Here is an 11993-nt window from a genome sequence, read left to right as displayed (position 1 = left end):
TACCCTGCACTGATTCCACATAGGAAGAAGTAGATAAGATGCATGTATGGGAGGATGAATCAGAATTAGAATCAGAATCTCTTTATTTCACCAAGTATGTTACACATACAAGGAATTTGTCTTGGTGAGAGCAAAACGTATGACAAGTAACAAAAAACACAGAACACAGTCTTAAACTAAAGGAAAATGACACTAAACAATAAATAGGGTAGGGGATAAATTAAAAAAGTAAGAAGTACTAAAGGTAATAAAGAGCTGAAAATATGAATGAATATTGTGTATCATGTCTGTATATGTGCAGAAAGTTGCTTATAAAAAAGGTTATTGGCATCAGACTGATGGTTAAGTGAAGATGAGGTGGTACTTTACACAGGTCTGTGCTCCTACACTGCGGTGCTTTATATTCATTTCACTGCATAAGTAACGTCTCAGTGGTTCTAATGCAGGTAGGGGTGGTCCCCACTAAATAGATTAATAGACAATAATAGACAATTTAAATAGACTAAAATTCAGATCCTCTAATCTTAGACTCTACTAAACACAAGTCAGTATGGAGACCATAATACTCTACTCTTCACCCAAGTCCTCTCTGAAGAGGAGGGTCTTCAGTCTGGGTTTGAGGACAGCGAGTGTTGGACTCTGCTGTTCGGACACCCAGGGGAAGTTCGTTCCACCACTTCGGTGCAGGACAGTAAAAAGTCTGGACGCTCGTCTTCCGTGGATCTTAAAGGATGGCGGGTCGAGCCGAGCCGTACTTGAAGCTGGAAGGGCTCTTGGCGCAGATCGACTTTTGACCATCGCCATCAAGTACGGAGGGGCTGGCTGGTCCAGTCTTGGCTTTGTAGGCCAGAGTCAGGGTTCTGAATCTGATGAGGGCAGCAGCTACAGGAAGCCAGTGAAGAGAGAACACAGCAGTGGAGAAGTGACCTAAGCGAGATCAGCATCGGTCTGTGATTCCCGTATCTCTGCATCTTTACTACTCTCACTGTAAAGCTAGACGCCACTTTATTATGAACAGCAGCTTCAGGTGATGTTCACCAAGCATCAGAATGGGGGAAAGATGTGATCTCAGTGATTGAGTGTGGTGTGATTGTTGGTGTCAGATCTGCTGATCTCCTGGGATTTTCAGCACTGCAGACTCTAGAGTTACTCAGAATGGTGGAATACAGAACACACACCCAGTGAGTGGCTGATCTGCTGACGGAAACACCTCGTTGATGAGAGAGGTTGGCAGAGAATGCTCAGACTGGAGCTGACAGAAAGGCTACAGTAGCTCAGAGAACCGCTCTGTACAGCTGTGGTAAAGCAGATTATATCGATAATGATTATTAATATTATTAATTATAATAATAATAAATGTTTTTGTGTAGCAGTTCTTTAAGCACTGATTACAAACTGCTTTACAGAAAATAAGATGCATTGAGGAATAAGTAAAAAAAACTGAGGAAGGTATTTGTCAAAATGAAAAAAAAAAAAAATTTAAAAGAAACAATTTTAAAACACGCTAGGAGCAAACTAAGACAAGTTAATTGATTACTTCATAAATAGAAATAATTTAACCGCATTTCCACCCATTAACAATATAAAAGTGCAGGGTTATAGTGTAAATTGTAATATTCATCATGTTTCACATTATTATTATTTTTTTGTAAGTCTTCCTTTTAGCACAGCATGGCAGCGCTCAGGAGGCATGGACTCCTTCACTTCATTGGTGCAGACGCTGATTTTGTGTGATATTTGGAACACATCATGAAGCTGAACTTTAACACCACCACCCAAGTCTAGGCCAGTCGGCTGGTTAAGCTAATTAAGAGATTGAGGGCAGTGTAGAGAGGCAGGGCCGCTGTGGTAGCCTGTGGAGAGGAATTCCTGCTAGCTCTTGTTCTGCTCAGGTCCAGCTCTCTGCCGACAGCTTCTCATGCTTCGTTTGTTCGAGTGCTTTAGTTAATTATTCTTCCCCCTCTCTCCTGGTGAAAGGAGCACTTTGATTTAGCAGGCCTGTCGCGGGGCTGCTGTTTCCCCAGACCTACAGCCCAGTGTAAATTGGTCCAATTTTTTCATTCTGCTAACGTCCAGCCATGCTACAAACCTGCAGGCTCACCATCAGAAAACAAATGGTTGCCATCCTTATTACATACTGTACATACACCGATCAGCCATAACATTAGTACCACTGACCGGTGAAGTGAAGAACACTGATGGTCTGGTTCCAGTGGCTCCTGTTAAGGGGTGGATCCATTAGTCAGCAGGTGAACAGTCAGTTCTTGAAGGTGATGAAGGCGCTGTATGGTTAGATGGTATGGTTAGCGGTCACCAGTCATTGTAGAGTAATGTGATCTATGACTGTGCTTTATTCAGTTATTTAATAGTAATGGAAGGTAGTTGACTCACGCCGGGTCATGCCATTGACCCAATTACAGCACTGTAATAGGAAGCATGTAGAACTGCTGTGCTGTAATTGTCAGCGTAAAGCTCCACTCACACTTCACAGTGAAGAAGCCAAAAATAACCCGAACTCAGGATCATCTTTTAAAGATGTCTTTGGATCCCCTTTTTCTTTTTTTCCCCCTTTTTTTGGGACACGCTTTAAGTCCCGTCTTTGTGTGCCAGCACAGTTGCTAAGTGAGGGCCCATGAGTCCCGTGGGTCGAGTGCTGTGCCCACGGCTGTGCTTCAGCGCATCACTCTTTGATGAACTTATCATTTATGAATGGAGTTGCTCTGCTGTCAGGCTCATTGCTGGGGCTGCTGACGGGCTGCTGACGGGCTGCTGCAGGGAAAGGGTCATAGAGTGCACGCTACTAAACGTCCCGCCATGGGCTAGCTGGATGTGACACAACGGTTTTGTTGTTTACATGAGTTTTTTTTTTCACTCTGCAGAAAGAAAAGTCAGGTCCAGCTTATATGTTTCTTTTTTTAGTGATTTCATTTCGTTTACTGATGTTATAGTGCATGTTTGGCTATAGGCACTATGTGGACAATAGTATTGGGACACCTGCTCATTCATTGCTTCTTCTGAAATCAAGGGTATTCAAAAGAGTTAATCCTGCTTTTGTTGGAGTAACTGTCTCTACTGTCCAGGAAAGGGTTTTTACTAGATTTTGGTGCAATGCTCAGTGAGTGGGCAACAGTGAGTGTGTTAGTGAGGTCAGGATGTTTGATGGATGATCACCACCCCACCTCATCCCCAACTAATCCCAAAAGTACTGGATGGAGCTCCACCATCATTCCAGAGAACACAGTTCTTCCACTGCTCCACAGCTCAATGCTGGGGGGCTTTATACCCCTCTAGCCCACACCTGGCATTAGACAGCATGGAGCCAATAGGGTCATGATGTTTATCTGCTCCAGAGAGTCCTATTCTATTGGCAGTACTTTTCTACAGGGACTAGACAAGCTGTGTGTGTGTGTGTGTGTGTGTGCATTTGCACATCTGTGTCAGCATTAAGTGCAGCTTAAAGTAGCGCTGAAAGCATTCATTATAAGGGGTGTCCACAGACATTTGGACATACAGTGTATGTACTTTTCAAGGAAATCTGGGTCAGTATTGTTGTGCTGCTGTCTTTTGGCTCTGTGAGTGACTGGGAGTGGTGTTCTGTTCTGTTTGTAGGCTCGGGAATGAACAGTCTAGACGGTCTTATTGGAGCTGAGGAGCGGGTCATCAACAGCAAGAACAAGATCAACGACAATGTGGTGAGAAACTTTCAGCCTGTCTGTCATAACACACGCCCTCGCCTCTAAAACTGCCTTCTGATACAGTCTTCAGCTTTGTTTTATACTTTAATAATATTAATAATAATAATATATAAGAATGAATAAGTAGAGTCAGTACTGTTGCTCATCACACTAATCCCAGCTGCAGTAGATCAATAACCCAGGCTTTTAATCAGGCTTTTTAATCTCCATAATGGACACTAATGCCTCAGTTCTGCAGCATTCCTCATGCTTTGATCGTGCATCATTTTTCAGCATTCAGAAGTACTGCATTTCATATTATACAAGTTTAATACACCCTCCCTTCTCCCAGACGTGACTCTCTTAATAATTCATATAGCTTTGGCTGTGTCGAATTCTCAAACAGAAGAATCCTTTGAGTAGGTTTTAAATCTTAGCTCTCATTGCATGTCATATTCCCCCTATTTCTGCAGTCGTGTTCCTGCATCCTGGCTCTTATCAGGGTCTGCACTCTAGGCCTGTGAGCAGAGGGAGGAGATTCAGCTCCAGGAAGTAACTCGCAGTCCTCATTAGGATTTTGTTCCATCTGCCTGGACAGCTCTAGTTAGCTCAGTCCCAGCAGCAGGGCTGTCCAGGCAGATGGAACATAATCCTGGGGAGGATTTTTGCTTTCTGGGCTTGAATTGTCCACCTCTGTCTGAGTAACTGGGATTAAACTGCATGGAGATGCACCGGACTGAGTGTGTTGTAGTAACTGTGTGTGTAGTGTCTGCATGCCAGCATGTGTTTCTGTAAATCCTACAAGTGTGTTCAGAAAACCTGAAGCCTGTTAGTGCTATCGGTCCCCGTAACGCCATCCTGAACTACCGCTGTCTGTAGTCTAGCAGCGTAGGTAGGGGAGAGCCCTTAAAGCCCCTGGGAACCTAAATCGGAGTTTTCTTTTTAATGAGGGTAATCTGGCTCCTCTGGGCCCCCAGTGTTACTGTAGAAAGCATGTCTTATGAAGATCTTCCCAAAGTCTAATACATGTCTGCTGTGTTTCACCTGTGCAGTGGGCTGTCCTAAACCTGGATCAGGTTTACTTTAGAATACACCTAGTCAGTCACAAGGCTAACATGGTCAGCGCTCTCCTGGAGCGTGAGCAAGCTTGAGCCACGACCGTGTGTGCGGCTGCCCTCCCCCCCACCCCCCAGGCATGGCTTATGCTTGTATCTATATATGACCTGGTAACCCAGGTATCAGAACCTCAGTAAACCCTAAAGATCTTGGAGGATGTGTGCTTTGCCATGGTAACAGTGATTGAGGTCTGTCAGTCACATACGTTCATTTGAATATTAAGACCACGCCCAGAATGTTCTTAAACTCTGCAGAGTTTCCAGGGGCTTTAACAAGATGATTATGGAAACAATGACTAAGAACCAGAGGAGGGAACTAATTAAGATTAAAATGTTATTTTCTGTTAAATATTGGGAACGTCTATGGTTTTATTCCCTTTAAATTGATAAATCATTATTATGGGTCAAGCCTGTAAAGTAAACTCCCATGGTCTCTGCTGGGGGTTTTCCCGAGCGCGACACTGTGTGAGTAAATCCCGTACAGCTTATAAACCTGTGTCGATGGTTCAGGCGTGTTGTAAAGTTAGGAAAATATAGCTAGTGTTTTACAAAGCCCTTCCAGTTTACCACTGGAGGACCCCTCATCTTTGCTTCTTTATTTTGAGACCACACAGGTCCAGTTCTGAGTGTAGGATTCTTTTTTGGGAGCTTGGAAAGTAATAAAGTGGTGCAGGAAAGTTCAGGGCTGGTTTGCTCTGCTCCGTATCAGTTAAACTTGTTGTAAACTTGCTCCCCGTTGGATTGGTTTGATTTTACACAGAGAAAAATACAAGTGCACTAAAATTCTTCACAACACATCATGTGACAACATGCTCTCCTCTTATTGGTTAGACCTGTCTGGGGCGGAGCAAGAAAGTAAATATAGGAAGTTGGTCCTGTGTTCTGGACTAGTGCAGATTTCTAGGCAGTTTAACATGGAGCAGCAGCACCTGGGCAGTGTACCAGGTTAACACCTGGCTAAGGGAGCCGTTTATCTCAAACTTGAGACAGGGTCCGGGTTGAAGCTACCTCTACCTTTTGGTCTGCATCAGTGTGTGATTACTGTATTCACGCCTGCCCAAACGAATCACACCAAGGGTGAAAACGAGCAGAGTCTGATTAAACTGGATTAAACAGTGCGGGTGTGAAAATGAAATGTGAGAGTGGTTATCGCGTTTTATTGTTTGTTTTATTGTTTTTATTATTATTATTATTATTATTATTATTATTATTATTCTCACAGTGATTTAGACTAGCTGGCAATGTTGGCGCTTCAGTCTCTCTAAAATAGAACTGTGGCTCTACCACCAATGTAGAAACTAGCCTTACTTTATTGCTTCAGCCTTTAGTACTGCTGTAATATAACTTGCACATGTGCTAGAGGCCATAGCTGTCTTAGCTTCTCACACACACACACACACACACACACACACACACACACACACACACACACACACACACACTCTCTCTCTCACACACTGACTCTCTCTCTCTCTCTCTCTCTCTCTCTCTCCTACTTACACTGAGTGAGTAATTGTGGCTGCCCTGTCTGTGTTGACAGGTGATTGATGAGACTATGGATGTTAAAGAAGTGATTTACAGTGCTGAGAAAGTCAGCGTTTTGAATGGTGTTGATCCTCTGGTGAGTATCTTGCCCTCCAGTGGCCTCTGTTGGGTACTGCAGGCAAGTACATTGTATAAAAGTAGGCTTCAGGTAGAAATCCAGGAGTTGCTGCAGCAGATCTGTCCAGTTTATGATCAAGTGAAGAGCAAATGACTGCTTGCAGATCTTACACTCTCAGGTTATGTTGTTATCCATTGTGTTTGATCCTGCTGCATGTGTGTGTGTGTCTTGTGAATGCCCTGGAATGTAACCTACATGTGATCACAGTTCATCCTCCATTCCTCACTCGGACATAGGATGGTTAGTTATCCTGAGTGAGCTCTAATAGATCTCCCATTGAATCTGGTCCAGGTCCTATTTTTGGGAAGTAACAGATTCTTGGTGTTTCCATGGTTATCAGTAATGGTGGAAACCTGTAGAGAGAGCAGCTCAGCTGTAAAATAGTGGTCTTAATATTTTGGATAATTAGTGTGTCTTATTTACATAGCTCTTCCCACACTGGGGCCCAATCCTAAGTGGCCCTTTTCTCTGATTTGTCTGATCTCGACATGTACAGTTCTAAACTGAATAGACTCTAATGGTGCAGATGTCTGGATTGATACTACTTAAGACTTTTAAAGTGTGATGGCATTCAAAAAACATACTTCTAATATAATAGTTTTACAGTGAATTATTCAGTAAAAACTTAGTAGTTCAAAGCATAACACAAAATGTTAAAGAAGCTGTTTATCAAGAGCTGTTTATCCTTTTGGACAAAAGTATTGGGACACCTACACATTCCACCTACATGAGCTTTTCTGGAATCCCATTCTAAACCCACAGGCATTAATAAGGAGCTGGTCCTCCTCTGCAGCTCTAGCAGCAGCAGCAGGTCTGGAGCTCTGCTGCAGTTACTGAGTCAGTTGGAGGCTTTTCTGCACTCTGCTCTGAGCTCAGCACTCGGCCCTGACCCCGCTCTGTAACTTTACGTGGTCTGACAGACACTCGGTGGCTGAGCTGCTCTCTGTGAGCTGTTCCTCCTAAACTCTTCCACTGTTCAATAATAACACCACTCACAGCTGATGGAGGAAGATCTAGGAGGGAGGAAATTTCACCAGCTGACTTGTTGTTGGTGCAGCGGTATCTCCTATTACATACAGAACCACGCTGGAGTTCAGTGAGCTCTTCAGAACCTCCCGTTCTTTCACTGATGTGTGGAAGAAAGACAGACTGCAGGACTAGAGGCTGGAGTTTATACACCTCTAGTGATGAGACTAAATCAAACACCTGAATTCAGTGATTAAGAGGTGTGTCCCAATACTTTTGTCCATATAGTTTATCTTCTAGCCTTGCAGATTTAATTGCTTATATCTAATCAAATCAGAAATGCCAGAACATGCCAGTGATCTGCACCTGCCTAAAAATGGAGCCCAGCAATAACATGACCTAGTATCTGCTCTCTGAGTCTCATCAGTGTTGTCAGCATTGTGAGGATCCACAGAACTGGGTTTCTTTAATGCACAGCTCAAAGCGTTTCACCCTGTTTTCAGTCCAAACCTGCTGAAGGTTCGTTTTTCTTTCAACAGTTCAGTCGTGGAGGGGACCAGGAGACATTCCGCGACCTTGAGGAAGAGTTTAACTTCGGGAGCAGCGCTCTGATTGGCTTGCTGGTGATTGCAGTGGCCATAGCAACTGTGATTGTGATTAGCCTGGTGCTGCTGAGGAAGAGGCAGTATGGCACCATCAGTCATGGCATTGTGGAGGTGAGACACACACACACACACAGGCTGAGTAAAACATTGTATTTTATGTGCTATCTGCAGATCTTCTCCCAGAGGGATCTAAAGATTAAGCCATGGTAATACTAAGATACTACGCTGTGTCCCACCAGGATAACTGTACAACGAGCTTCTCTGAGTAAAAGACACTGTGCTGTGATATAATACACACTGATCAGCCATAACATTAGTACCACAGTACAGCTGAAAGGAAGAACACTGCTGATCTTCATCTACAGTGTCTCCTGTCTGTCAGGGGGTGGATCTGTTAGTCAGTGAGTGAACAGACAGGTCTTGAAGGTGATGAAGGTGATGAAGCAGGAAAAATGGACAAGCGTAAGAATCTGACACTCTTTGACAAGAACTAGACTGTGATGTTCTAGACAATGACTGGGTCAGAACATCTCCAGAACATCAGCAAGCAGGTCTTGTGCGGTGTTCCTAGAATGCAGTGGTCAGAACCTACCGAAAGTGCTCCAGGAAAGAAAAATCGATTGAACCAGTCATTGATGCTTGTGGAGGTCCCGCCCACCTCACACCTTACAGGAATTCTGAAACTTACAGGCTGCTGAACTTGGTCTTGGTGCCAGATACTACAGGACACCTTCAAGAGGTCTTGTAGGGTCCATGTCTCAAATGTTCAGAGCTGTTGTGGCGGCACATGAGGAACCTACTGGATATTATGCAGGTGGTAGTAATGTTATGGCACACTGTCTGCGTTTAAGGAGCTGTAAATTGCTAATAACCTGTTTTCTGACAGGTCGATCCCATGCTGAGCCCTGAGGAGCGTCACCTCAGCAAGATGCAGAACCACGGCTACGAGAACCCCACCTACAAATACCTGGAGCAGATGCAGATCTAGCGTGGGCCATCAGGGGGCGCTTCGGGGCCGCAGAACGGTGAACGTACTACTGACCAATAATAAAACTGCTCTCTTCAAATCATTTCATGTATCAGAGGTGCATATTCCGGTTCATTATGAAAGAAAATTTGTTTAATACTGCTACTACTTCTACTGCTACTGCTGTACCATGGAGCTCTGTTTTTGCTCATTTAATTTTCTTCTTTTGAGATGCAATGTATCAAAGCTTTTAAACATGGAAAAATATGATTCCGAAAATGAATTACGAATCCATCAGTACATGAGATTTTGAACATGTAATTATTTTAATGTCATTCTTTTAAATGTTCTTTTATTTTTATTTGATGTTTTTTGGGAAGCACGATTCAGATGGAGCAAATCATAAAGAAATGAATAGGATCAACAATCAGAACAGAGACGCTTCAGTTTCTTTCAATATCATTTTTTTTCTGTTTTTCTTTTGGATAGATTGCTTGTATATGAAGGTTCTTTGTACCAACCTTAAATGTATAGTGAATCAAACTGAGAACATATGATAAAACTGATGAAATGATCTCATTTACTTTCTATTGTTTATTATTGCAAACAAATGATATAAATATATGAATATAAAGTAGATGTTCTATTTCCACTTAGGGTTGTGTTTCCAGGGCTGACGTGCTGCCTGGGAGGCTAGTTTTAAGCTTTGAGATTAAGGGATGGGGTGGATTGGGTGAGGAGGGGTTTGGGGGGGGTTGATTGATTGGTCCAAATGTCTGATGCGATCACCTGTGTGACGGAGGCAAACCTGTGAAGTGGTCTGTTGACTGATGGATGATTTGAGGCTGGGTCCCTGTGGATGGTTTGTTTTAAGTGGTTGAGAATAACATCAGCTGGTCTGCTCTGATGATGGTCTCATTTATTTGGACAAATTTAACGAAGCCCTTTTTTTTAAGATTGTGGTTGCTGGTTGGATCGAGGCAGAGAGGGACAAGGCTAGAGGCCTCCAGTCTCCCGTCTATAACAGTACTTTTAAACTGAATGTTCTTGTCCCTCCACAAACACACACACACACACACACACGTACAAACGTCACAAAGGTAGTTTGGTCCGATTGGAACGCAATGGTTCAGATTCCCGATTGACTCGTCTCTTTTCTTTCCCCGTTGAGTAGCTGAACCCTCAGCTTGGCCCCAGCCTGGCATTAAATACTGCTCTGAGGTTGGATACACTGGCAGCATTTCGCACAACCGATCAGGCAATTGTTCAAACCCTACGAGATCGTGGTTTCAGAGGACAAAACCAGCCCCTGACCTCTGAGCTGGAGGCCAGGTCTGTGCATGGAGATTAGGAACTTCACACTGAGCGCAAAACTTGTGTATCTCTACAAGAAATTAAAAAAATATATATAAAAAAGAAATCGACATCAGATCATCTGGGTTTATTTCTTTCTCTTAGTAACGTCTTTGTATGCCTGTATAGTTGATGTTGCAATCATGGCTTTTATGGAGGACAACCTGTGGTGTGCTTTGTTCTTATATATAAAACGATACGATATCTATATTTTTAAGTTTGTTGTTTTTCTATTTCTTTCCTCTTCCTGTGACAGTATTTCTGTACGTGACTGTCTCACTATGCACCCAAACGGCTTCGATCTTGAACCCTGTAATTGCCTGCTTGATTGTGGGATGGGGAGGAAGGGTGAGGGGAGACTAATATCAGATGCATATATTAGTAGTAAAATATGATTGACTCCTATGGAAATGGCTTTATGGTTACAAGCGGGAAACACATCAATAAACTCACTACTTCCATAAAGGTGTTTTGGGGTTTTTTCTTTCTGCTTATTCTCGTATGTGTCTAGGACAGGGGCGTCCAATCTTATTTGCAAAGGATAAGGAAGGCTGGTGTGGCCTGCAGGCGACACCTGCTTCCACTGGTTCGGTCAATTAGCCTTTAGTCTTTAAACAGCTGACCGCATGTGCCGGCCCTTTGTGGATAAGATTGGACGCCTCTAGTCTGCGTAGTTCAGGCCAGGCGGTGTGTTAAAACTACAGAGATGTCTAACAGTCTGTCTGTGTGAATAGGTTCAGACAGGTAAAGATGGGGAAAATTATTAGAAACTACTAGGAGAGACTGTTTTTAATCTAAAAATTCATCCTGACATGGATTCCACACTTTGGATATTCTAGTCCATGCGCGATGTGACCCTTACAGCTTTACTTTTTACGTGGTGCATCTTTCATTATGCTGGAAGTAACATAAGATGAGTAAATTGTGAAAATCATGAAGAGAAGCCGACCGGTCCACAGTCCAGCTCAGGGGGTTTGGGGTTTTGAAACCAGTAGCAGTGAGGAGCAGCAGTGTGCTCTAATGTATCCTGAATATTTTAGAGTGTGTGGTAATGGAATATGTTACCTAATGAATTTAGGACTGTGTGTTTAGGCCATTCCATTTCCTACAGGTGTTAAAGATCAGTGTAAATGTGAGGGCGGCTGCTGCTGCTACTAATTATTATTTATAATGATTAAAAAGGCCAAAACAATAAAAATGAATTTAATGACTGGATTTCCCAAAAACAGCTTTGCACTAAGAAGACTAGTAAATGGTAGAGCGAGCATTACACTGAACACTCTCTCTACTTGTTTAGGAGATTTTTTTTTTTACACCAAGATGAATATGGAAAATGAAACCCAGAACAATTACGAAATATGCAAATCCATCCGGTCACAGTAATAAAATACTTTAATGAGGAGGGAAGCTTTATGAGCCGTAAATGCAGCAGTTATCTTTTAGAAGTGTTGGCGAGCTCAGCTGAGGGTGTAAAACAGGCACTGTCTTCGTTCAAATGGCCAACTAATCTTCACTGTAGATTCATTAAGGAAGGAGATTTTAATAGATGGTTTTTATTGAGTGATCTTGACAAACCTCATTTTAAGTAATTAGGCAGGACCTCAAATGAATTCATGATCTATTCATTGCAGACTCTCAACAGAGAGAGAC

At 42.9% G+C, this 11993-nt stretch overlaps 1 protein-coding gene across 3 annotated transcripts in view; it reads left to right on the top strand.

The window, feature by feature from the left end:
* The window catches only part of aplp2 (amyloid beta (A4) precursor-like protein 2), a 27621-nt gene extending 16813 nt beyond the window's left edge, over nucleotides 1-10808 (top strand). For 2 of the 3 annotated variants that reach the window (XM_072695656.1, XM_072695658.1), the window contains 4 exons: nucleotides 3610-3692; nucleotides 6330-6410; nucleotides 7958-8134; nucleotides 8910-10808. In XM_072695656.1, coding sequence (XP_072551757.1) covers nucleotides 3610-3692; nucleotides 6330-6410; nucleotides 7958-8134; nucleotides 8910-9011 — 443 coding nt within the window. In that variant the 3' untranslated portion in view covers nucleotides 9012-10808. The remainder of the gene's footprint in view (nucleotides 1-3609; nucleotides 3693-6329; nucleotides 6411-7957; nucleotides 8135-8909) is intronic. The other variant, XM_072695657.1, reaches the window with a different exon arrangement.
* Nucleotides 10809-11993: the final 1185 nt, after the last annotated feature.

Source organism: Salminus brasiliensis, chromosome 13 (assembly GCF_030463535.1).
Source record: "Salminus brasiliensis chromosome 13, fSalBra1.hap2, whole genome shotgun sequence".
NCBI classification, from domain to species: domain Eukaryota; kingdom Metazoa; phylum Chordata; class Actinopteri; order Characiformes; family Bryconidae; genus Salminus; species Salminus brasiliensis.
The sequence above is the reverse complement of the archived record's forward strand: the minus strand, read 5'-3'. Positions and strand labels throughout refer to the sequence as shown.